Source organism: Acipenser ruthenus, chromosome 30 (genome assembly GCF_902713425.1).
Source record: "Acipenser ruthenus chromosome 30, fAciRut3.2 maternal haplotype, whole genome shotgun sequence".
In the NCBI taxonomy this organism is placed as follows: domain Eukaryota; kingdom Metazoa; phylum Chordata; class Actinopteri; order Acipenseriformes; family Acipenseridae; genus Acipenser; species Acipenser ruthenus.
The window spans coordinates 189,022-216,765 of NC_081218.1; the positions used below are offsets into that span (position 1 = coordinate 189,022).

The following is a 27,744-nucleotide window of genomic DNA, read 5'->3' on the forward strand; positions in this document are numbered from 1 at the left end:
TCAGATAAAGACACATATTGATTTACACACGTTTTGTACTATTTTAGGGGCGTGCCACCCAAACTTTAATTAAAAATCAGAATGTAGAACAAGGTAAAACTATTAAGTCAAGTAGACTTGTTTCTGCTTTTGCCTCCAACACTGTACACTGCCGAAGAAACCAGCTGAAACGTGTTGTTATAAATTGTACATTGCATTATGAATGAGTGTTTGGGATTATATAGAATAAGAAAATAATAGAGAATCATAAATCAGCACATTTTATATTTTTTGTAATGATTAAATCCACTGCACATTGTTTAGCGTCTGCATCCTTCCATGAAGAAAGCATCGCTATTCATCATTCACTATTGAGCAGGTTCTGTATTTTTCCTACAAGTTACAGGCAAAAATACTTACTATGAAAGTTGTTTTAGCTTTAATGGAACTACCAGAGTATATCTGCAGAAATCAACGTGTCTGTTGACACATTTTTATTTTTCCCCCACGTGTATTGGATGCCATGTAGGTTCGCTAATATAGGGTCATTTTTTCTTGTGAGCGACATCTTTAACCAACTTCAGCATGTTGTTTAGCACTGAAATAAATTGGAAAAAAAAATGCATAGAGAGGAAATGACCTTAAAAACTAGAAAACTTGCACTAGTGGGCCAACATTGACAAGTCCACTCCCGCAGCTGTGTTCCATTACAGGTGAAACAACTTCCATAGTGTGGTTAAAACAAACATCTGCACTGCCTGTCCCAGCCCCCTTCCTCTTTGCAAATTGCCATAACAAAAACACAACTACAAAAGAGCATTGTGGAGGTCTTTCTTGTACAGGGATAATACAGCAGTAAGGGCAGGTCAAATCAGATGGCCAAAAATGTTGCTTTTGTGATGCAATGCAATGGGGAGTGACGGTACCATGTAAACCCCATACCTGCCAACCTCTAATCAGAACTACATGAAATATTCACTGGTAATAGAGCACTAGTCTTTTGGTTTGGGTTAACATTTTGTACATTAAGAAGGCACACATTACATACTACTGTATTCAGGGGAATATGCAATTACTGTTGTATGCCTGATCAATGCATGTGTTCATAATCCAAATTAATATACTTTGAATCAAAACTTATTTTGTTAAAACAAATCTACATCTATCAAAAGAAATTGCATTTTGAACCACTTTCGATTCTTGCTGTTTAATTTGTGTTCAAAATAGTTAGACCGAGGTGGCAAAATCAATCAGAATGAATGAGATCACATATAAAAAGTGACCTCATTAACCTTCTTAAATTGTGATAAACTTGATTTAAACTAGGTCGACACATGTACAAAATAGCCCATCAATGTGTGAACTGTGTATCAGAAACTAGATTCAAGATGACTTTCAGGCTGTGTCACAGAATCTGTGCTCCAGAAACCCATAAGATTTTGAACTAAGAGCACATGAAAACATCTGTGTGAGTTTTAGGTTTGTTTGGACTGGACACATTCAGAAATCTCAATTAATTTCACATCTGCACGAAGCTCCTTTTCTCTGTTGAATTGAGCAGTTATGTTACATAACCTACACACAAGAAAACATATCCCATGCAGGCAGATGTGTGTCATTTTAAAAAGCATTTTAGGTATCAGACAGACTCGGGGTACTGAACAGAGCTCGGATACAATAAAGCACAGGAAAAAGACTGCAAAGAAAACAAATCCTAACAATACAGAGATAAGAGACAAATAACAGTTCAACAAAATTGGATATAGGGGTCTATTTAATTGATCTACACTGTGATCTAAATACCACCACTGAGGTTATGAAAACCAGGAGTCTGCATGTGCGTTTCTTTAGTGCGTTTCTGTCTGAGAGGGGACTATAAAGTCACTAAACAGACGTACTTAGACCAGCCATCGTTGAGCTCAATTAACAGTCCCCATAGTGTTTTACATATCGTTCTGATTCACATCACATTTTAGTAGACCCCACCCCGTCTCCAGACTTAATTTTCATGCAGCAAATGTCAACTCCCTGAAAATCTTATTGCACTTAAAAAAAAAAAATTAAAAAAAATCATATATATAATCATTCAGGTTTAGCAATAATTCATCTAAGTTACTATTTAGTGCGAAAAAGTCTTTAAAATACATTTAATTTCACAGCAGGCTGCCTTTTACAAAGTCATCTCTAGTCTGTCAGTCTGATTATCTTAATATCCTAATGGAACTGCGGTTTTTACTCTATTACTGTTGTTGTTAAGTGCTTGTGAAGGTCTTGGTAAATAACCACATTGGAGACAGACACCCCTTAAGGGGTTCTAGTTAAAGAAATACTTCCATAAAGCTTACTTTCATAGGTCTCAATCAGAACAATACAAATACTCAATAATGGTCATTTTAGAAACAGATTTAAAAAAAAAAAAAAAAAAAAAAAAAAAAGATAATGATTACTTTTATGTAGTGTACAGCCGTGGCCAAAAGTTTAGCATCACCTAGAATTTTAGGATTGAGACATCATAAAAAAATAAATGAACAACATTTACATCTTTTACCTCATGTATCAAAGAAACTCCAAATTGATATCGCACAAGTCTACTGGAAGCCATGATAGTAGTACAGTATTTTATGTTAGATTTCGAAATGTCAGATTGTTCAACTTGTCAGCTTTTCATAAAAGTATATGGAAAACTACACAGCGGTATGTAATTCAATATGTTAACGTAGCAACATTCAGCAGGTTTCATTCATTCGTTTTTTCTATAGGATGATGCAAAACTTTTGGCCATAGCTGTCTCGTGGTGTGTGTGTGTGTGTTGGGAAAAAATATTTGTGTATGTTGCGATGGTGGTCAATATTGTGATGGTCAACTGTCTATTCACCAGGAACTGGGCAAAACTTACCATACTTCCCCCTTCCATTCAACTGTTTTTTACAGCTGATGTGCAAACACACTGGGCTTCCATAGTGAGCAAATTGCCAAGGTCCTACATTTATTATGGAGTCAAATACATGCAAATGAGCACACACACATTCCTCGTACTGGGACCATGAAGAGATCCTTCACGCTTTATAAATTGGGGGTAGAACCTACTTCATTAATTTTTTTAATATTTCTAAAAAGAATATGCCCGTAGTGGAAATTATAGGCCAGTGTGGCTAAAGACACTTCCCTTTAAAAGGTATTATTATTATTATTATTATTATTATTATTATTATTTCCGTATTTAAGGCCTAAAAAGCTGCACGACCCTAAAGCTTCAATTATCAAATATTCAGATAGTTTAGAAATTAGAGCACCACCACTTAGAGTGCTTTCATCTGGTGTAAAACTGACATTACACAACAACTGCACTGCCGTTGTTTTCTATGTCAGCCATTACTCAAGAACAGAACCGCAGATAAAGCATGGCTGAGAGATAACCTGAATTAAGACACCTGTTCTAAAACCATCGCTCACTGATGAATCGCTTCACACCAATGCTGAGCCCTGCTCTTTATCTACCTAATATATATATATATATATATATATATATATATATATATATATATATATATATATATATATATATATATATATATATATATATATATAAACAACTGTGGACTGCACAGAGGAGAATAAATAACATTAAAAAGTTGTAGTGTAACCTTGATGATGGCATTGCTGTGCCATGTTCCTCTGAAATAATGGGACTAGACCTTCAACCTCCAGTCTTCAGCTTTATTGACTTCCCTAACAGTCCCATTACTACCTCATAACATGCCAAAGCAATGCCATTACACTGCTTAATGCACAATGAATATACATGGAAACCACCTGACTATGACACTCAAAATCACGATTTCAGCACATGATGATTGTGCATAACTTGGGTAGTGTGGAAAGGGTACAAGGGTCAGAAGATGGACAGAAAAGAAATAGCTACTGTGGAAGTTGTTTCGCCTACAATGCAGCTACCATAGGGTGCACTTGACGTCTGTTGCCATATTCTTGTCCCCCCCCCCCCCCCCCCCTCGAACCCAGCGTAGACTCAATGTGAACTCCATCTTTAACAATATCATCTTTTCTAAGGTACTGTATTTCATAATGATAAACATGAAGCTGTTTAAAAAAAAATAGAGACATTCTAGCATTCTGAAATACAGAACATTATTAAAAGATGATGCTGTGTAAAGATAAACTCGCGTTACAAAATGGATGCAAAGTAGGAAACAGGACTTTACAATGAGCTTACACATTGAAAAAACAAGAATTTGGCAATGGACACATTTCTGCAAATATATATGTTATGGTAGTTCTATTGAAGATGAAACTTCCATAGTATACGTTTGGTTTCTGGCTGTACCTCGTCTTACAGACCCTTGTTTCCAAGAGTTCCAGTTGAAGTAATTGAACTGTGTGTGTGTATACATGTGTCCTACATTAAATCTAACAGTCGTTCCAGCACGATACTGTACAATCCCTCTGAAAAGAAACTTATAAAAGACAAAAATACAAATTGAATGGCTAGCCTTTGGACCACATCTTTTAGCTGGAGGAACTTAAGAAAATCAAGAAAAGGAGAGTGAAAGAGTTAACCCTCCACCTCTTTTTCCCCTGAAAAACATATTATTATTAACACACTCTCTAAATGAAATCAAGATATACACTAAACGGAGAGAAATCTATAAAATAAATAAGAAAATATCTTTCATCTCTGAAGCAGCAAAGTGGGTCTGTTGGATGAAGGCAGCGCTTGTCTCTGTGTCTCTGTGTCTGTGTGTGTGTGTGTGTGTGTGTGTGCTTACAATGGAAGACTGCTACAAGAATAGAGAATACCATGCTATTTGTTTTTTTAGGACAAATAGCATATATGGATTTTAGGATATATGAAGCAGCAATTCCAAGCTTCCAAAAGTAGTGACTGATGATACCGATTCAGAAAGTGAAGAAATCCAATGGGCCTGATCACTCCTTAGCAAAGTATTTTTCAAAACCAAAGAAGAAAACGTGCTGCAGATTCCATACACTGGTTTTGATGCAGTTGCCATGAGCAGACCCTCTCCTTTCTCGTCTGATATTTCTAGTGAATGCAGAACCCACTTCTGCTGGGGGAAAGCAAGTTTTTTTTCACATGAGCAGTTTTCTGGTCCATTAAGCAGGAACCTACGAGTCTGTCCACACAGAATCCTGTTTCTTTGGTTTGCATTCTGTAAGAACACTGTTACACTGGATAACAGCAGGCGCATCTTCCTTCTAGACTTGCGGCAGATGGAATGCAGTGATAGAAAATACCGGAGGGATTTCTTTATATTTTATTTCTTCATTTAAGTAGAATGGGGAGACTTTTTTGTTGCACTTCAGTTTTCTTGGGGATGAAAAAAAAAACAAAGCAGGCGAGTTCCGGGGACGGCCTGCAGTTTGTCAATCTGCTGAGTTAAGGACCCCTGTGAAAAGGAGAAAGAAAACAATAGGAGAGTCCCATGTTAACAGAGTGACCCCCTTTCATCAACACTACAGCTCTGTTTCTACTGTGCAATGCTGTCATTCTCAGCTGTAGGATTGTAACAGTGCACCGATGAATCGTGATACTTTCTTTCCATGGTATATCATTGGAACAGAGGTGTGTACTGTCTGTATTGTGACACGAGACGGAAAGCACAATATAGCTCTTGTAGTCCACCGAATGGTTCCTGAATGAAGCATACATTTGTTTTGTAGTTGGTATGAATACATACTCTCCCTATCTAATTTAATGTTTGTCTATTAACAAAACAGTCCATCATTAAACAATCATTTGATATTATTACGCATCATACAATAAGCCCATCAGAACCATAATGTGTAAATATTGTATCGTCGCAAATGTGCTGAAATATGAAGTACTGACTATAAAAAGCACAATATAGTAAACTGAACATATTTACAGCTTTCTTATATGTAATTATTACACTGTGTTGTAGATGTAGTGTAATTGATTTGTTACAGACAATACATTGTATCAATCATCAGCAAAAAAGGCATTTTTGTTGTACCAAGACTTCTGTGTTTTAATAGAGGTTACTGCTTAACTTACTTTTGCCACTGATGCTGATGATGAAAGTGTTTGACTGAATACATAAGAGAAAAGTCAGTTTAACGGCTGTGTTTACCGTGGCTGTGTCACAGTGCTTCTCTCCCGGTCTCCAGACTCGCTTCTAGCAGCAGCTCTTCCAGCTCCTTCTCGCCCTCCCAACAGCACAGCTCTGCACCCAACAGCAAGCACACGGAAATGCAGTGTTAGCGGAGGCTAGGCTGACCCGTCCCAATCAAACACCAGTCCGTAAGCCACATCTCAGGTGAAAACTTAATGAAATATGTACTGTGTAGTAATGTCATCAGCACTTATGTGATGCCATTCATAGCTATCCAGTAAACAGACAACAGAGTCACGCATTTTAATCAGATATTAGAAATAATCAGTTTTAGGAATTATATATCTATCTATCTATCTATCTATATATATCTATATATTTATAAACCAGGCCACTTTTATTAGTTTAATGGTTTGATGGATCATATTTTGTAGCGTTGTTAGAAAATGCCTGAGAAAAGCTTTTGGTATGATTTGCACAATTTAGTTAACACCAGCACTCAGTATTCAGGTTCAGTTTTGACCAACACCAGACTGGATCGTGATGTCATGCAGTATTCTCTCATCAGTATGACATCACATTGGAATGAAAGCCTTATACAATAGACATGGAATTTACTGTTTATATTATATTGCATATATACAAAATGTGGGGAAAATATGAGAGGGGGACAAGTGATGGAAGGGACAAAGTGAAACTGACATATTATAATACTGTGACAGCTACAAACTAGGGTTACTGCCTTGTCACAACGTAGTATAAAGTGAGCTGTACAATTCAATGGCGTATATTCAACTTTTGCTGTGCATGACTGATTTATTTTTAATAACTATTGACTAGTCATGGCACATAGCTTAATGTGTTACATGACACATTCTGTGAGGTATCCAGTGACTGTACATACCATCCTCGGCAGGACAGCTCACCCCTTTGGGCTCAGGAGTCTCGCAGGATTCGGGCAGGATTCGGATGAACTCTGCTTTAAATCCGTTGGGCAAGGTGCTCCCTGCAGCCGCAGCACACAGCACCCCCTCCCTGACCTCTGCTTTGGAGGGGAGGTGTGGCAGTGGGCTGTCAGTAACAGCAGGGGCAGGCGTATCCGACACGGTGGACTTTAGTGGACTTGCCAGCACAGCCAGGCTGGCCTGCCCGTCTTCTTTCACTGGGATCGGAGTCGCCGGCTGGCTTAGCAAAGGCGTGGTCTGTGCATTCTCCACCGCCTGCAGAGGCTGCTCTGGGGGGCTTTCCACACGGGTCACTACGAAGATTTTATGGCCCCGGCCTGGGCTGGTAACAGAAATGCGTTTCTCGTTGCTTTGTGTGGGGGAGCCGAGGGTGGTCACGGGGTCAGACAGGGTAATCGCTGGCCTGGGTTTATCTTCTAGCCGAGAGGGAGGTGCAGCATCTCCTGAACCACTAGGGGGCTCCACCACCACAGCCTCTATAGGTACAGGGTGGCAGGGTGGAGGAGGAGCAGAAGACGTCTTCTCCACGGATACAGGAGCCTGTGCAGGTCCCTCCACCTCATCATCAGTATCTGAATCGGATTCCTGCTCCAGGTTGTTGGAGGTTGCTGCTCCTGCTTTATTCTCCTCCTCCTGTTTGTGTGATGGTGGTTCACCGGCCCCCCCTCGCTCGTCCCCTCCCTCGCCCTGCCCGCTGTCCTCTGCTGCCACTCCTTCCTCAGTCTGTGGCAGTGCCATGGTGATCTCAGGCATGGAGGCAGACTGGTGCATCTTCTGCTCCGTCTCCTCCTTCTCTTTTGCCAGGATGAAGTTGCGTTTGCAGCCGTTTTGGATTTCTGAGAGCAGGGCTCGCTGGGTCTCGAGGAAACTTTTTACCTGCAATAAAAAACATGATAAAATACAGAATTGATTGAAACAGACATGCAATTAATATCAATGAAATTATCATAGCATCATATAATATCGCATAAATGTAACAATGTTTCAGCATGTCTTTATCAATGTCTTCATGTGTGCAAGCGTCTGTTCCTTCTTGTACTAAGAGGATCATATGCTGCAGTAGGTTGTTTAACCATTTTTAAAACTAAACTCTCAAATCACAAAACTAATGAAATGCTAAAGAAACGTAGACAAATTCTTCAACAAGAATTCTTGGGCTTGCAATAACGAAAGTGAATACATTCTGGCCAGAACATTTCAATGTTGTGATACGAAGCGGAGGGTGACTTATAGTCTACATTGGGACAGCTGCTTGTTTAGGATATTTTTACTTCTCCTAAGACGTCCCGATAAAGCAGTGCTGACTGCAATTTCAAAACAGTTTGTCTTTTCCTCCTAAAGTTGCTAAGACATTAATGTGTGAACATTAAACTTAGATAAACACAAAACTGTACCCCCACCTGTACAGCTATGGCCAAAAGTTGCATCACCTAGAATTTTAGGATTGAGACATAATAATAATAATAATAATAATAATAATAATAATAATAATAATAATATGGATCTTTTATTTAACATCATGTTATCAAAGAAAATACAAAATGATATCACAAAAGTGTACCAGAAGCCATAATAGTAGTACAGTATTTCATGTTAGATATTGAAATGTCAATTTGTTAAATGGAAAACTGCAAAGCGGTATGTAATTCAATATGTTAACGTAACATTATTCAGCAGGTTTCATTCGATTTCATGAAACTTCTGGCCATGGCTGTATACTACAGCTAGCTACCCTGACTCACAGCCTCTCTCTTGGGCTCCCGGTCCAGGTCTAGTCTCAGCAGGGAGGTGTTGACCTTCAGGGCGAGGGAGAGAGCCATGAGGCCGCCGGTCTTGATCTCATTCTCACGGAGGTCCAGCCGCAGCAGACGTGGGCTCTCAGCAATAAACTCTGCCACCGCTACCGCCCCTGGAAGAGAGCAACACACACACACAGCTCACAACACTACTGCAGCAGCTCAGGTGTGAGGGGTCTCGTTGATTGAGCCAAGGTCAAAGAAGAATTAGGGGTAGTTGATTGAAAAACTTTAAAAAGGAGTTGACAAACTGTAACCGATACTTTAATCACAGGACAAAAACAAGGGCCAGAGGACACTGTTAGATAAGAAACTAAGTCTGATGGACAAACGTTTCTGCTAGTGCTTTCTTCAGTGTGCGTGTTCCTTGCTAATGGATAGGAATGCATTATGTGAGAGATATCGTATTGATTTCTTTTTGTCATGAGCAGATCTAGCGATGTCCTTAGGAAATCATCAATAACTCAAGTAGACAAATTCTTCTGCTAGTACTTTCTTCAGTGTACAAAATGGACAACTCACTGTAGATCCTTGGACAAATAGGGGAAAAAACAACTGTGGTCTACTAGTCATCTTAAGACATTTCATACATCCACCTTAATAGAGTGCTAACTTACTTCTTATCATCACTCCTTCTTTTCACCGGGATAAAAATCTGCCATGTCGAGATCTGTTTTTTTTTTAAAAACTTTAATCCAGGGTATATCCGGTACATATTTTTTTTTCAACGCTTTGATAAAAAAAAAGATCACTTCCTGAGCCGTAGGTCACATGGTCTGTTTACAGACTATCAGAGTAAAACGGACACACAGAACGGTAGCAACAGCAATGGGAATTCTATTGCATTTCAAGAGCAGACCTGCAGTATGCTAGAATAGCTTCTTCAGTTGGCTGGAAGGGAGGACTGCCAGCTTACCTTCACAGGAGAGTTTCGTGGAAGCAAGGCCCAGACGCAGGACAGAGCGGTTTGCAATGAGCCCGTCCTTCAGCTTGTGGACCCCCTCGTTCCCAATGCTGTTGTGTCCCAGATTCACCGTCTCCAGGCTCTGGGTGCATGGCTGAGACGACAGGGAGCAGGGGTTCAAATGCAATCAAAGACACAGAGGCCTAAAACCCTGCTCTACATCTGGGCTTTTTCTGGTGATTTTTATGGCGTTTAGTAATATTAATATCTCGGTTATCTTGGAGAACATAGCTAGTAGCCATCTGTTTGTTTTCTCTCTTGCAAAACAAAAAAAAAATAGGAGTATGCTTCGATAACAATTAAGAAAGCATACACAAACTTTCAAATCGGTGCAAAACATCCCAACCATTCACTGAAGCGGAACAGACATTCTGCGCCCTATTCACAAAACTTTAAGGACTGTATTTTGAAGAGTGTTTTCCTAGATTAAGGACAAAGGGTTGTTTTACCTTAAAGGAACCGCTATAGGTTATATTTTCAGAATAAACTTGTCTACTGCTGCATTCCGATTTTTACCACACTGTACGTACCAAATATGTAAACTGCAACTGCACTCATTTTAAGGACAACTTTGGTACATTGTTTGGCATGATGAAATGCATTAAATATTAAAAGAAAATGTCTACATTCAAAATGGATGCAAAGCAGGAAAAATGACCTTGAAAAGGAGCGAAACTGCACAAGTGTTCGCAGAGAGGGTTTGATATACATGGAACAATAGACAAGTCCATTTCTGCAAATATCCCCTCTGGTAAACAACTTCCTGAGTAAATATTTTGTTTCTGATCGTCCTATCCTTTTCTCCCCCTTGAACTAGCATAACCAGCTCTTCAACCAGCCTGATCAGCTGAGATCCAGTAACTAGAAACTGGAAAAAGGATAAAAAACTGTGCTGGGTTTTACTGGGTTTTCCAACAGGGACATGAGATACAGTGTATGTGGGAGGCTGCCATACAGTAAATCCAACAGTAGATATTGATCACACAGCAGTGATACAGCGGAGCCCTGCTCAGAGTAAACACTGACAGCACACTCCAGACTCACCAGCACAGCTGCCAGGTACGCCATGCCGTTGTGAGTCAGCTGGTTGTTCCACAAGACCAGAGTCACCAAGCCCTTCCTCTGCTCCTTCAGGCCCTCACAGAGGTACGCCAGACCTGAGGACAACAAGCCAAACAGTGTTAAAGATCACGGAGCAGTTAGGGTAAATGTGTTAAATAAAATCACAGGAGGAAAGAGGGGAAATCGTGTGTGAAGTCACAGGGATGAAAATTCAATGTCTTCTTAAATACATTATACCTACATAAAAATAATATTAGTCTGTCTAGAGTATAAATGAAATTTCATCTAAATATTTATTTATTTAATTATTATGTTTTTCACAACATCAAGGGGGCTGCTGATCTTCTTAAGCCCTGAAGTGGGGTTGTTTTTTTTTTTTTTTTAAATGACCACTAGGGGTGTGCAACTGTAATTTCTGCTCCTCTGCGACTAAGCGTTGAAAATCTCTATTATTTTTCAAATGTATTTATTTATGCATATTTCATAAACCTGCAGCTGCTGTTCAGATGAGCCCTGCATTGTCTCACCCGAGTCCAGCACGTGGTTGTTCCGCAGGTCCAGGATCTGGATATAGCAGTTGAATTTCAGCAGGTTCCCCAGCTGGGCAGAGTCCTGCAGTCCGTTGAGCTTGTTATCTGCCAGGTACAGCTCTCTCAGGTTCATGTTCATCTTCAGAGCTGTGGCTGGGGAGCAGACAGCACTGGGGTTATATTTTAAAGTACATACAATGTATGCATGGTGCATGGACATATACTTGCAGTCCCGTGACTTTTCTAGCTGGTAGGTGACACTCACCCAGTAACATGAGGGGGCGCCCCGACAGGCCGGCGTTCTCGAGATGCAGCACCCCCAGACTGCTGCTGATGCGCAGCGCTCGTGCCACAAAGGGGGCAGAGTGGTCCAACAGCGGAGTGTTCCTCGCATCTAGATACTGAAGACAGTTTGTCTGAGGGGGAAAAAATAAGAAAACTAAACAAGTCAGCCATCCTTGCATATTATCAAGTCACTGTTGTGTTCTAATTTCATCATTTTAAATCTTTCCTAAGCTTTCCCTATCTCAATGATTCAGCAACAACAACATGGCCAGGCAACCCATTCCATACACTCGCCTCTCTCTGTGTAAAAAAGTCTCTCTTACCCTGTGCCCTAAATGTCAGCTTCAAACGGTGTCCTCTGGTCCCGGTTTCTGTTTCAGGTTTTGGCTAGGGTTAACTTTGTCAGCTCCTTTTACGATTTTAAAGACTTTAATGAAGTCCCCCTCCCTAATCATTCTTTGTTCTAGGTTAAAATAGATCCAGTTCATGTAACTTGTCTTCAAAACTAATCTCTTTAAACCCTGGGATTAGTTACTCCTCGCTGAATTCTCCAGAAGACCGCAAAATCCAACCTCACCATAACCTCCTTTGTACTCTACACTTTTGAATATATAGCCAAGGTTTTTGATTGCTTCCCCTCAGTCTGGTTGCTGAGCGTGATCAGTCTATTGCAGCACCAAGCTCCTTCTTGGTGTGGACCTGCTCTCGTTCTACGCCACCCATTTGATATTTGAATCCTACATTTTAGATCAGATGGGAACAAAAGCCCAGTGTTCAGCTTGAACATCAACATAATCATGGCTTGAAACTCTCACTAGCCCTGCACCCAGTCCTGGGTTCCAGAACTACCTTCAATTAAATATATTATTAAAATAAACGGACCACCTGTTTATAGCAACCACTCTGCTGAATCCCGACAAATCCTGCAATAACCGACTTTATCCAGGACACCTAGCTGGCTTTACATTTGGTTTTGATTCTTCAATACAGCTCTGTTCCATGCCAAACACACAACATGCAACATAACTATTTTGTTAGACTGGAACTCCCAAAGGGGAATCAGATCTCAGAAACCATAGCTGCTACGACAGTGGTAGGTAAAAAAAAAAGTTAAAAAACCATCTGTCATTACCCTTAACTTTCAAATACTAGAGTGCGTGACAACATGGGTCATTTTAACACAGACCCAGCAGGTAAGGGTTCAATAACGAGGTTTTTTTTTTTTTTTTTTTTTTTTTAAAGGTTACCTTGCGCCCTACTGGGTGGGTCACAGAAGCAACAAATACAAATCTTGTGCCAAAAAGGTATAAATAAAATGACTGAGGTGTTTAAATACTTATGGACCTGTAAAAGCTGAATTGACACGAGTTGCAATACAGTGCAGCATGCTTGACAAGCCAAAGTGCTGTATTCCTGTATTTTTAAATGAACACTTCAAATGAAATGTCAATGCACGAAGATCTTAAAAGACCTCTTGGGACCAATGGTGGCTGTCTTGTACAGTATTGATTTCTATCTGTATATTTACCTTGTTCAATCATCAGATTTGACTGAAGATGACCATCCATTCTCCCATTTCAGCGATTTCCTTACTCACCTTCTTCATCATGTGTGCAGCAGCCTGCCAGCCCCGTGTGCCGATGTGTTTGTTGAATGAGATGTTCAGGTGAGTCGCCGACTCGTAGTATTCAATCATATCAAACAGGGCCGAGGCTCCCTGGGGGCGGACAACAACAAGAGCTTCCTTTGTGAAACGTGTTGAGCGGCAAGAAAAAAAGGGTTCTGTTCATTTACTGGCAGAATTCTTCAGACGGAAATTAAAATACACTGGAAACTGGGAGAGCGATAGCTAGAGGTTATTCAAATTCAAAACGTCATTGTATCACCTCTTTGATGCTCGCATTTATTCTGAGTGTTTCTCATTGCAATTACTGTGCTGGTCTGCGTTCAGGTGCTCTCTCACCCACGTTCAGGAGCTGCTCTTCAGGTCCAGTTCCCTGCCATAGACATATATAAGCCAAAGTGTCTTTCTAGATGCAAGCGATTTGCCACTTTGGGTACAATTTCATTTGTGTTTTTAATAAGACACTTTGGCTGATCAAGCCTATATGATTAAAGTCTTTAAAATAGTAAAAGGAGTTGACATAGTGAACCAATACATTAAGGACAGTACAGAAACCAAGACCAGAGGACACAGCTGGAAACTAAGTAGAGATGGACTTAGGACAGAGGGAAGGAGACACTTCTTCACACAGAGAGAGTGGTGAGGGAATGGAATGAGCTACCTAGTCATGTTGCTGATGCAGAATCACTTGGATCCTTTAAGACCCAACTTAACAAAGTTCTGAGATCAATCAGCTAGGAACTGGACAAGCTTAGATGGGCCGAACAGGCTCCTCCCATTTGTAATGTTCTTCAATATCTATAGCAGGCAACTAGAGCAGCTCCTGTAGTCAAAGCACTCGAACACAGACTTAACCAAAACATAATATTTGAGTGATTGCAATAAGAATTACTAAGAATGATTCTAGACATCATAAAAACATAATGTACTGTATATTAAAATATTAAGAACATGTAGATGATCCCTTTACCAGGGTGATCAATAGTTCTAAGTATTTATTTATTTATTTTTTTTTTAAACCAGATAGACAATGGGTGATAGTACAGTAGAATCCCAGTTATTTCACTTTTTCCTATTATCAGCTAGAAACTGGTTGAAAATAAACCCAGACAAAACTGAGGTTTTGTTAATTGGTTCTACAATGGGTTTAACAAAATGTAATCCAAATCAATATTAATGTTGATGGCAATTCCATTTTACTTCCACTAGAGCGAAAAACCTGGGTATTACTCTGGGCCCTGAGCTTTCTTTTTGATTTCCATATTAATTCTGTTATCAGAATAACTTTTTATCATTTGAGAAATGTTGCCAAATTAAACTCCGTTTGGATGTGAGGGATTCAGAGACGTTGATACATGCACTCTCTTGTTTATCTAGAAAGCTCCTCAGTGCTCCAGAGTGGAATTCAAAATGGCAAAACTCACATCTTCGTCCAAGTTAGTTTGCTCCAGATCAACAAGTTTAAACTGAACCCTCTTGAAGACCTCTTCCAGTGCATCACATGCCTTGTAGTCTAGCTTTTCACCTGAGGAAAGAAGCAAAAGACATTTTAAAAAGACTGAATGCAAGAAAGTTAGTTAGTCATTGCGTTGAGTCGGAACGCTTGAGGAAGAAAGTTTCCTGTAGTATTACTATATATTCTAGGCATAGGGATACCAAAGTAACATGGGCCAACACTGGCTATGTTAAAGGGTTCAGTTAAAATCAGATCCTAGAGGTCATAATGTCTTACAATCTAACAAAGTTCTGAGATCAATCAGCTACTCGGAACCGGACAATGTTTAAGGCGATCCACAGGAATGAAATAACCACAGAAATGTATGCACTTGCATGGAGTATTATTTTTATATAACAAGTACAACATTTGGAATAGAAAGTGTGTTTAAACAGCTGGTATCAGAGAATCTGAAACAGTGTGATTTGCCCGGTCATACTGTCGCTAGATTTGAATGAATACAAGATAGATGTCAAAATACTATATTTTTCATAATGAATAGTTCAACAACAATGATTAAACAGCATACAGTAAGTCATTTTAATATGGCATCACGTTACCTATAACAAACAACGGGATACAAAGAAACTTCATCTAGAACAAACACTCAATTGTGCTAAATGTAGAAATACTTCTAGTTGAAATGTTTGTTACTGAATTCAAGTTTCTTTTAGTATTTCTAATCAGAAATTCCAGATGGCTGCATCACATTTGAATATTTATCTTACATATCAGTAGATCACAAAGTAACAGACATATTTAATCAAGACCAGCTTTGCAAAAACAAAAGCCATCTAAATCTAAATCTCTATCCTCTCTTGCCAGTAAACTATTCCAGATATTATCAGCTTTCCTCAGTAACTAGCAAAGGAAGATGCACGCTGGTCCAGATATGTATACAAGAACGAGGAAATGAATACAAACCTTTCAGATCAAGGCAGTCTGTCCGCTGGGTCAGGTCTTTGATTTCCTGCATATAAAAGGAAAACGAAAAATGTAGTTTAAAATCAAAATAGTGATCCTCTAAGAAGGGCTGCCATGGCAGGATCATTGTTTTTCTAAGGGAGTGAGAAAGGGCGCAGTACAAACTTTAATAAATTTAATGAGGGTGTATTGTTACAACATAACAATACACAGGCCTGAATTGCAGCATGCCAATACAGCATACACTTTTTTTCATTTTGAATTGCCTTGTACGTTTTGGATTTCATAGTTTCGACAGGTCTTTTATTTTATTACCATCAAATTAAACTGACACTTATTAACTCGTTTAGGTAACACATGTCCCCCATCCGGAAAACATTAGACAAGTATTAAACATTTGGATTTGTCAAAAAACACGAATTACCACTATTAAAATCGGTTACAAACATTCCAGTTTTAAACAAGTACATTCTTAAAATCAACTTTAAAACAAATACGTTAGCTGTCCGCTTCTTTGCACTCTGCAGGCCCACCACGTAGCCACCTAAGAGCTACAGCGTCGGAGGGCCACGCAGCTCCGGCCAACTTACAGGCAAGTCCGCAGGCGCCCGGCCAGTCTACTGGCGTCGCTGGAGCGCAGTGAGCCGAGAACACCCTGCCGTCCTAAGCCCTCTCCACCCGGGCGGCGCACGGCCAATTGTGCACCGCCCCCTGGGAACTCCCGTCTACTGTTGGCAGTGGAATAGCCTGAACTCAAACCAGGGACCTCCAGGCTATAGAGCGCATCCTGCACTCAACGCGGAGCGCCTTTATCACATACGGTAATGAAGTATGTGTGCAAGTGTGTTCCTTCTTGGTTAGCAACAGCTCTTCTGCGGTGCACTCACCATCACATGCCAGTGGCTAGTAGGAGTGTGTATGACAGCTCATTCATGCAGTGGAGGAGAGTCACAGTGCAGCTGATGCAGACTGGATGGTACACTTACACACAGGGCTGCATCAACTCAGCTCCACAGTAATTGAGAGAGACAGAAAGCCCATCTCATACAAAACAGTGGTAAGCACTCAGGGATGAGCAGTGGAGCAGGGAAATTAAAAGACCTTTTAAAGCAAAGCTTGGCAGAAAACAGTAACTAACAAGTTAACCCTTAGATGGAATTGCTGTACTTTGTTTGAATGCAAATCAAAGTGTTTCATAGAAAGACCACATGGTTTCTGTTACTGTACCTCATCCTTAGTAAACTGAAACAAGGAAGTTATTTCACTGAAGGCAGGGAAGTACTTTACGTTAAGAAAGGGAAATAATAAAATTAATAAAAGGGAACTACTCCCCCTCCCCACTTGCAAAAATGCAGAAACGAACATGTGATAATATATCAATAGACAGGTGTCCCATTGCTGTTAATACATACGTTATGTCAAAGTAGATGTGCCAGTACAGTTAGATTTGAACTTCTAATGACCGAGAAACCACTGGAGCCTCATTCAGAGCCGGCTACCAGTGGAGAAACCAACTGGTGTCACGGAAATCCTGGTTAGAACGTTTCCAGATGAAAACTCTGGAGTTTCCAATTGTATCAGTGGGCATTCCCAAATCGCCATCACTGCATTATTCCTTCCCTCAACTCAAGAACATGTTTCAGGAGAGAAGGCCATTCAGTGTGCGTTCAGTTCCTGGTAGCTGGTTGATCTGAAAACCACATGAAGTCATGTCTTAAAGGATCCCAGCTATTCAGCATCAACAGCAGGACTGATTCATCACTAATCCACACATCACTTAACCCATTACTGCAAACGATTTTCCTCCAAACTATAGCACTAAAGTCAAACACATTTCAAGTACCACTGCAATCGCCTCTCACTGAAAATTGAGAATCTTGTGTTTGTACCCACGAAATGTGTAGAATTTAAATGAGAAACCTCTAAACTTTCACCCATTAAAAATCAGAAGGCTCTATCACAGAGCACGACCATATGGGGATGGCAGAAATTTCAGATAGCATTAAAAAAAAGCAGAAAGAAAGCAAAAGATTGAAAAGGTAAATAAACCTGAAAAAGTAAAGATGTAAAATGTTTTTAAAAGCCAGTTTTTAATCACAGACAACCCTGATGAGGCGGCATTGCTTTGGTATCTGTTCTTTATGGTAGCGCCCTCCCCTGCAGCTTGGATCTTCCAAACACAGTCAGCAATCAGACTGTAATACCCTCAAAATAGGGTTCAACTGCTTAAATCATTTAAAAAGCAATCTTTATTATAACATAAACCAGCATGTAATCTCTAGTAATTCCCTTCGTATTTGAAATGATCAACAACGATTCTAGATTTCTTAAAAGGATAGTTGACAAGCGGCCAAACCGTACTGTAAACATGATGACGCGTGCAGGCAGAGTCCCTCCCGGATATCCAAGAATTCAGATCAAATGATGACAGGCCAATTTATTTACAATGCAGTACACTAATCCGCTAGCAGGCACCTTGTTGTGTTCTGTTGTCTCGTAATCCAAGTCTCTGGATTTGTTTATATAAGCAACAACAAAAAATAAACAAAAAACAATAACTACTACTACCCTGGTAGCAGCCTGCGTGTGGGGTATGTGTACAAAACAAACCCTGGCTGGGTTTCCAAACAGTCGATCAAGCATCCGTAACAAGAAACAAATAAATAAATATAAAAAGTGGGATTGGGAGTTTTTGGTGCTGTGTTTATATATTGTGGAAGGAGAAGAGAGAATGGGTTAAGGATTTAAAGCAACAAGACATGAAACACATTTTCATTCTGACACAGCTCTGGTACTACACCAAGTAAAAGGAGGCGCTCAGTTTGCTTGCTTTGTCTTCCAGGAAATCTATTACACTTGCACTTCCTAGGTTCTTTGACCTCATCATAGTCTTAGGGGTCAAGCATCTTACTGGCTGCAAAGCCTGTCAGTCAGTAGGAGAAGCAGCTGGTTGGTTACTGGGGGGGATTTCACACACCAGGTGAAATTAAATGGGAAAGTGGAAGACTTTCAGAAGCAAAGCAGGCAAACAGATGTCTTTAGCCTTGTGTAGTAACAGATAATATGTTTTAAAAGGAAAACACATGTTTGCTAAAACACAGATTGTCATCAAACGTACAAGTTCTAAGGTTATATCTGATTAAAGAGAGTAATATACTTTGTAGACCTTATCATATACCTTCATTATAGCATCATTACACATTTCAAAATGTACTCGTAGAAAAAACTGTGCACCAAAATCTGAAGACAGCTGGGCTGATTTTCAAAGCTGTAAACCAAAAGGCAAAAGACAACACCCTTTCATTCTACAACGAGAAATAAAAAGCATAATTTACCTATGCTGTTTTAAATCAAATACCTGCCGTGTCTAGATTTATACAGCTTTTTTTTTTTTTTAAGACGTCAATTAGGCTACTCTTTAAAAATCAGCCCTGCCTCAAACCATGTGTTACATTCCACCCACACCGCCAACATCCAAAGCAGTGCGACAGTGGAGGATTTTCACTCATACAAGCTCTCATAGGGATGCTCAATAAATACACAGATAGCAATCCTGCTGTCTGCGCAGCGTCTAAAGAGAGACGACTCAGCATTGAGTGAAGACAGCAGCACAAAGGAAAACATGCTTCTGAAATAAAAATAACTGTAATAAAATATATGCCACAAGGCAAAATGCTGTCATTTTTACCTGGCAGGCTACATTAGACAATAAACCAGTGGAACAGTTACATTGTACACTCTGTTCCTGCTTCGCTGGGTAATGCCCAATTTGTACTGCTGCTGAACTATGAAAACCCAACCAAGCCACATTACATTTGAATGGTGTTTACATGTTACTCCAAGGAGTCCTGCTTCAGATGAACGATGGCCATATTGCATAGCAATGGTAATGCAGCAACACATACTGGCTATGGTTACAATGTCCAGGCCCATTTGGTCATTTTGTTCCACTGCAACAGTGTGAAGAGGCCAAGTAACCAATTCACTACCTAAATGCCATGAAAGAGACCATTGATCGAACTAAGCCCCCTTTTGATTAAGGGGAAACAGCTTCAGAAGCAAGAAGCTTTGAATGCTGTTTAATTGCTTAGTATTTCATGGTGTCTGCAATCACTCCGAGTGGTTCTGGGTTCTGTTGCAGTACAGAGTTATTACCATTTTCTGCCTGGCTTTGACCTGTCTGGTGAATCCTAAATGCTGGGACTAACAGCCTTCCTCATTCCATTCAAATCATGTGACAATGTGACCTTGGAACTCCCTTCCCATCTATGTTTTTATAGACAGTAGGTGGGGCTGTCACAGTGTCATGACTTGACGGTTCAGTCCTGGCATTTAGGATTTTCCAGACTACTCCAAAGCAAGCTCAAAGCCACGTAAAGGGAGACAACATAACTTGGATTCGTATCTAGAAGCATGGTATGGAATGTCCCGAATCTGGGTGGCCAATTGATATGCATGTCTGGGCTTTTTTGGAAGAGAACACATCAAAGGCTGGATGTAACTGGCATAACAAAGCAAGTATTTCCCAACCCCACTTTCTCAGTCTGCCTCTTTGAAATAGGAGTTAGTGAATGGGCAATGAATAAATGATTGCGGCTGCAAGTACCATATAAGGCGAAACAAGTACGTTATTAGTAATGTACATCTCCTGCCACAGCTAAAAAAATAAATAAAAAATAGGGCTTTCAATTTAATAGAGATTTTAATCCAAAAAGACATGAACCTCGGCTTGCTAACTAATGCAACTTGTGCCACTTTTCTGTCTGAAAGTGATCTAAAATCAGGCTTGTCTGTTTCCATCAGAAGCAGATGAAGATCAGATCGATTGCGGGCTGGGAGTACTCGATCTCTCCAACTTGCACCGACGGTAGAAGCTACCCAACGAGCACCCAAAAGGATGCAAAAGGCAGGTTTAAAATGTCGGACTGCAGAAAGAAAACAAATATGTATGCAAAACATGAAGGCAGTGAATATATTCAGTTGTCAGGGAAGTATTGGATGTTAGTGAATGGTAATGCTTGGTTGCAGATTGCACATGAAACCGGCTGCAACCCCAGTTTAATACAAGTACAAGATAACATTACAGCCTGTTTGCAGACTGAAGATGGGAAGATGCTTTAAAAGCAGCTCAGTAATAAATCCAGCTCTCAGAACACATACATGAGACTGAGGATGAGACGAATCAGATTTGGGGAAAAGTGAAATAAAGAACTGCTCTTTCGACAAAACCCTCAAATATCACAAAGCTTTATTTTATGAAGCAGACAATGTAATGTTCAGTTGCACATTTACCCATCAGTTTAATGCAGCCTGCGTTAAAGAGGACGAGGCTTACCTGTATTTGCTTCAGTAGTTTCTGGATAGGCTTACAGCTTACTTTCTGGCAGGCAAGTTTGTAAGCTGTGATGATCTCGTCCACGGTCACATTCTGAGCTGAAAGAAAAGGGTTAGAAAAATGTTTAACAACGTTCAGTATGTAATTTACAATTCTGTAAAAACATGACAGACAGACACCCCCACCCCATATCCACAGAATCTGATACTCTTAACTTATGCTAAATAAGATAATACTAAGTTTCATGAAAATTAGATGTTATTTAGTTATATGGAATGTATGACATACAGATGGACAGATGCATTGACAGACAAACACCCTCACATATCCCCAGGATTTGACACTCTCAATAACATATTCTAAATAATGTTAATACCAATTTTCATGACATTTGGATAAGTGGTTCTCCACATATTTGCAAAAAAGTCACTTGGGTATGTCCACCTGGAAGGGGATTTAATCCCCGCCAGGGGATAATAATCCAGTTATGGCAGAGAGAGTACCTGCAGAGTAAAGGTTGATCACTCAAACCCCCAAGTGTAACCCATACCGTTCAAATGACTGCAGCTAGTGTCCACAAACATTTACAAATATATTTGTATATAAAAGCTACTATTTATATTATTCTGAAAATCCAAAGAAAAACTAAGAAATCCTCAATAACAAAAACTTGAAATATTCTCCTACTCCAAATAATGTTTGTTAAAGTCCATTTCAAATTACATATGGAGATGAGGAGTTCTGTAGTAAACCTATACAGTTAAACACTTCAGCCTGACATACAAGCGCCTCCACTATATTCCTATTGCCAGGGATAATAAATATTCCTGAAACTACTTAGGGTGAAAACAGGCCAGGGTCTTGATAAGGAGTATAAGAATCAAGCAGTATGGGGGTCCCAGAGTGTCTCCCCTGCTAACTGAACTCAGGGACCTTTGGTAGAGTCAGGGAAGCGCAGGTTCGTGTCCTGGCTGTGTGAAGTTGACGATCATTGTTGGGGACTCCTGCAGGTTAGGGGACAGTGACTGTGTCTCTGCTGGCCAGCAGCCAGGTGAGCGACACCTGCAGACCTGGCCTTTGGCCTTTAGAGACCGGCAGCTTGCTGACATCCACGCTCGAGTTCCTGGGTGTAAAGAGGAAACTGACTTGGTTGTGGGATAGGAGGACGCTCACAGAACCTTCAGTGCTCCTGCGCTGTATGGGGAATTGCTGCGGTGAGAGAACATAACAGGAATAAAATAATTGGGCACACTAAATAAAAAATAAACTCAGAGAGCATGAGGGTTGCACGAGTGTTGGGAAATAGTCTCTATTTTTATTAGCCAGTGAAAAGGCCATTGTTGACAGGATCACGACATGAAAGGCCCTTATTGACAGTGTTCTACAATGTGTACTTATCTAATGCTGGGGTTTGAAAACTTCACAGTTTCAGCCTTGAGTCCTTCCACTGTCTCTGCATCTTGTTCAATGGGGGGTATTGTTAAGCCACCCTTGGAAAATACAGTATGATTTACTTTGGACTCATTCCTTAAGCTGCCTACTTTGCATCCAACAAACTGTGTTTGGTAGGCATGCATTCCAGTAACTTGCTGGAAGCAACTATAAGCTACAATTCCTCTTTTCCTTTACTCACTTTTTATTTAGAAATAAAATACCACTGAGTGCTAATCCTGTCTGAAGTCCTAAAACTGAAGATATTGGTGAAATAAAAGGTGCAGCAAAACAAAATACATTTATTAAAAGGCGTTAAATATCCTGAAGCCTTAAACAGCACATAGACTTGCCGGAGTTTAGTTCACTGCAGTTAATAATGAAATACATTGTGGCAACATGAACTGATATGGCTGAACATCATGAAACTGGCAGTACATGTTTCTTTGATTGTAATAAACAAGTATGAGGGAATATTTAAAAAGCAGTTGCAATTACTAAATATCCAGCACCGTCGATATAAAGCTCGCAAACAGCCATTTCTATTTTTATGTCTACGTCGCAAAGGGCTGTTATTCTTACAGAACAAAGACAGGCTCTGTTGTGAAGAATATGAAGATTTTAAAAAAAGATATGCAAAGTCTGGCTCTGTGCTGTCATGCAGAGTAATGTGCGAGCCTCCAGTCCCTATGATCTGTATCCATTGTGCCTGCAGTGCTGTTTCACCTGTTGAATCGCTGACAATAAGCTCCTTCAGTTAGAGCCCAGAGCGCGACAAATGCTGATACGATTCTTTGTGAGGAATCGCCACCGAATCAGCCTCAGAGAACCCTTGGCATGAAACACATGAGGGCAGGGACTTACTGTGAAGTGCCCAGGCAAGGCACCCAATTCAGGATTTAGTGATAGTTTCACAGGTATCTGGCGCGAGGATGGCTCACCCAGACCCTATTACTATTAGACTATACAAAAACAACAGAGTTTGAAACATCATAATCTGCTCAGATGGATCATGTTCATTACATAAAAAAAAAAAAAAAAAAAAAAAAAAAAAAAACTATAGTATTTACAAGACCTTTTAACACACCAGGGAATTATGCAATTACGCTTTACTTTGTACATACTAGTACAGAGATATCGCATCATTTTGCATAATTTTGATTTCTTTCTGTGCATAACTCTCTGGGATGTAAAAGCATGCAAAATGCAGTACCACAATACTGTTTACCAAGTAGGCATACTTAATGATGCTTTTAGAAGCGGTAACAACAACAACCAGATATATTCCTCACCACAGCTGTACATTTAAAATGCTTTCAGTTTTCCTGAGCTGTGCGGGGAATTGCTGCAGTCACAGAACAATGGACATTCATATTTGGGGAGAAAATCTGGGTTAAAATAATTGGGTACACTAAATTAAAAAAATGAATAAATACATTTTTTATACACAGAATTTCATATGAATCTGCACCAATTAATCCTGCCATCACAACACCACCAGTACCTGTACCATTATTTCAGCACATTTCACAGTCACTAAAATTAACAAGAACAAAAGAAATGTAACAATAAAAATAAACCTGTTGCTTTTTTCCTGCACTTTTCTAAAAGTAGTATAGTTACTTTCTGAGTTGCAGGTTTCTGGTTAAAAGCAGACAGCCAGGTGTATAGCCTTCATCTTAACCACACAGTAAACCTAATCAACTGGAGCTTGACCCTCACAACTGATCCTGCAGATGAAACGCAGGCTACCGCACAGCAGAGTGGTCTTGCTTGTTGGAACTGCTTTCTGTCTGTCACACAGCTGCATTCCACACCCCAGCTCACACTGATTACTGTTCGGTCTTTTTTTTTTTTAGCTCTTACACACTGAACTAAGGAAAGTGCAAGAGTTAACTGAATTATCCTCCTCACAAAGTCATGCACCTCAGTACCTTAGACCATCTCTAAGAAATGGTACGAACCAGAGGAGACCATGACTTGAAACTCACCCGAGCCCTGCACTCAGGCTTGGGTTTCAGAACTACTTTCAAGAATTATTTAAATGATGAGGAGCCAGAAGTCTGATGATAAGTAAAGTGTTCCTCCCTGTGCATGAACAAGTCCTATTCATGCTGTGATAAAAGTGTCATTAAAGCTGAACACAGCACCCCAAAGAACAAGCTGTGCCTCCGAACACAGGCTAAATCATGCTACTACAGAATTAATCAATCATGGTTTGTAAGTGGCTAACTCTACAATTAGCAAATACAAATGCAATGCTGCCCAACTGGTTTGCAGGATAGTCTTTTTGAAATAAAAGGCATATCTCACTTATTTTTGCATGATTAATTAGCACAGTACAAATATACAGGCAGGTCTTGTGCATCCCAGCTGTGCCCAGCTCTGCATGCAAAGGACAAGAAACCAAAGCCATTTTAAATAGGCCTGTTAAATAAATGATTACACTGGCACTGCCGCAGTTTAACTACAGGCTGCACTGCCAGGCACACATGATGCATATAGCAGCTTTAAAAAAACAAACAAAAAAAAAAATCAATGCTCACTTACAGATTATCATCAAAAACATACAAGCTGCAAAAATAATGTTAATATCGGGTTTCATGATGGTTTTAGTGGTTTTCCACGTATATGCAAAAATGCAAGTGTGATCTATAGAGGGACGGATGTACTGTGCAGACAGACACCCCCCCCCCACCACCCCCATATCAACACAATCTGATATTTTCAATAACATATATTAAATACGGTAATACCAAGTTTCATGACAACTGGATGAGCGGTTCCCCAGATATATAGAGAAATCTGTGAAGTGTGACATACAGGACAGATAATCTGTTAAAACATGGAAACTGCGCTGACCTATCCGAAAAGCAGGGGAAAACTGAAAAAAAATTAAAAATAATAAATACTGTGTACCATGGTTATTACATTATTAATACCGTATCTGAATATGATGCCAGACGTTGTTTATCGCTCAGAAATCAAAAAAGTCACATGACCTTGCAACTTGTTGGCCTTAGATCACAAGTCAAAGTGAAGGGTGCAGATGGAATTTGCCCACAGCGCTGGAAACATCTTGCCTGCTTAAGGAGTTTCTGTAGGACATATTAGTAGTAATGGACTATGAGCTGCTGCAGGTTTGAAAACTTATACAAACTCCCTTACCTGGTGTTTAATGAAATCACCTTATGATCAATATGTTGTAGTTTCGGGGTAGTGAAGCTAAATGCTTAATAAACTTAACTGAAGAGTGTACACCTTCACTAACGCTGCTGTCAACGGCTCTCAGGACAACATGCACTGAGATCTGCACTTAAGAGAGAAGAGGAAGCAGGTGCTGATGAAATGAATGTGATTCAAAGCCTAACATGGTCAGCTGGCTGTTACTGGTCATCCTGTGGGGTTGGGGAAGAGCGTGGTTTGATTCGGAAACAGCATGCAGAGCAATAAAAAAAAGTCAGGGAACTGCAGCACTTGCACTACACCTATTACAGTCGCTGGGGAGCTTTTAGCTCACACTGCCTAGCACATATGTAAAGCAACAGGAAAGTACCCATCTATTATTGTAAGTCGCCCTGGATAAGGGCGTCTGCTAAGAAATAAATAATAATAATAATAATATTCATAGCAGAGAAAAAGCAATGGCAGAAATATACCCTGGCAAAGGCTTGTATACAGAAAAGAGAAATAATTATAGGCGACAGTACCGAGAAAAAGCAGTCTCTGTGCTCCACTCCAAAAGCACATCAGTCAAAATACACATGCACAGTTTAATCAAAAACAGGGACGTGACTACCAAGCCAAGTCGATATTTATCAAAACAAAAACAAAATCAGGATGACGTGTAATCAAATTGACAGTCAAATGGTCAGAATCTGCTGTCAAGATGTATAGTGGTGTCAGTATTGAAGTAAACAGGAAATTAAAACTAGACAGCTAACAAAATAACCCCAGTAAATCTTACCATCACTTAGTTGAGCTCACATTTTCCTAGGAAAGAGGCTTACTTTACATTATGTTAAACATGCTTCTTTTTAATAGTATTTTTTCATAGCAAAACAACACAACTGGAGAACACCTCTTGTACGTGAGATGCTTCTGTGAGTTTTGAGTCCTCGTTGAAAAAACAATTAAAAATGTATATATATATATATATATATATATTTTTTTTTTAAGACCCAAGTAAAGTTCTCTCGCCAGAAAAAAAAAACTTTAAAAACAACCTGAAGCATCCAAAATATTCACCATTTATTTTTCTTAAAAATAACTCAAACTCCCAGAAGCTAGAGATAATGGCTAGCATTTGAGAACCAATCAGCACTAAGCCCGATGTGTTTTCAGTGACCAGAAGTAACTGAAAGGTGCATTTAATAACAGATTCAAATAAATGACTGTTATAAAATCAAATGAACCTTTACCACTTATGAAATGATGAGATTATTTTGTATTAAAAGATCATATAATATCAAATAATATCATCACGGAACAGGGAGGTTACAAAAACGACCCATCAACCTTACCATCAGAAATAAGTTAATCAAATCATAAGGGCTAAATTACAAGGATTATTTATTTGCTGGTGGTATCAATATTATTTACATATTGATGAAACTGAATCTATTTAGCTTAGGACAAAGAAGGGCTAGGAAATACCTGATCAAGGTTTTTAAAATCAGGTCAAACCAAGTAATCATTTCAAGCTCAGCCATGGGACCAGGAAATTAGGTGGAGACAGACTTAGGACTGAGACACACTTTAACAGAGTGCATGGGTTAGCAAGCCACAGTGATGTTGCTGAGCCTTAGGGGTACTTTATGCTTTACAGCAATTACACAGTTAAAAATAGCAAACGTGTCTTACACGCCTACCTTCTTGTACATAGCCCTGTGAATTCAAATGAAGCTAATGCTGTGGACTAAAGGCTGTGCTGCTTGTCCGTTTAACTGCAGGGTACGGCCTTTGAAAGGGCGTTCCTTTATTTTTAGCTCAATCAATTAATCAAATAAAAGCTCAACAGGGGGCAAAGGTTTGCTTCAGTTTCTGTGCAGCGCTGCACTGCACTGCTTGAAACACCAGTGAGATGAAGCAGATTAGCTCAAAGGGGCAGGAGAAATAAATGTTCCGGGCGCTGCAAAAGGAGGCATATTACCTTGAATCAGAATCAAATCATTCCTAGTGCTGCTAAACATTTATGTACCAGATCTACACCTTTCTATTGCTTTGGACCAAAGATTTCGAGAT

At 39.7% G+C, this 27,744-nt stretch overlaps 1 protein-coding gene across 1 annotated transcript in view; it reads right to left on the reverse strand.

Annotated features, from left to right (window-relative positions):
* Positions 1–3,981: 3,981 nt before the first annotated feature.
* The window catches only part of ppp1r37 (protein phosphatase 1, regulatory subunit 37), a 32,441-nt gene continuing 8,678 nt past the window's right edge, over positions 3,982–27,744 (reverse strand). The window contains exons 3-14 of the mRNA XM_033993595.3: positions 21,070–21,167; positions 15,735–15,780; positions 14,740–14,840; positions 13,289–13,408; positions 11,672–11,822; positions 11,404–11,559; positions 10,859–10,971; positions 9,767–9,908; positions 8,797–8,963; positions 6,994–7,930; positions 6,108–6,200; positions 3,982–5,402 (exon numbers count right to left, since the gene is read on the reverse strand). Of these exons, the coding sequence (XP_033849486.3) occupies positions 6,118–6,200; positions 6,994–7,930; positions 8,797–8,963; positions 9,767–9,908; positions 10,859–10,971; positions 11,404–11,559; positions 11,672–11,822; positions 13,289–13,408; positions 14,740–14,840; positions 15,735–15,780; positions 21,070–21,167 (2,114 nt within the window). The 3' untranslated portion in view covers positions 3,982–5,402; positions 6,108–6,117. The remainder of the gene's footprint in view (positions 5,403–6,107; positions 6,201–6,993; positions 7,931–8,796; positions 8,964–9,766; positions 9,909–10,858; positions 10,972–11,403; positions 11,560–11,671; positions 11,823–13,288; positions 13,409–14,739; positions 14,841–15,734; positions 15,781–21,069; positions 21,168–27,744) is intronic.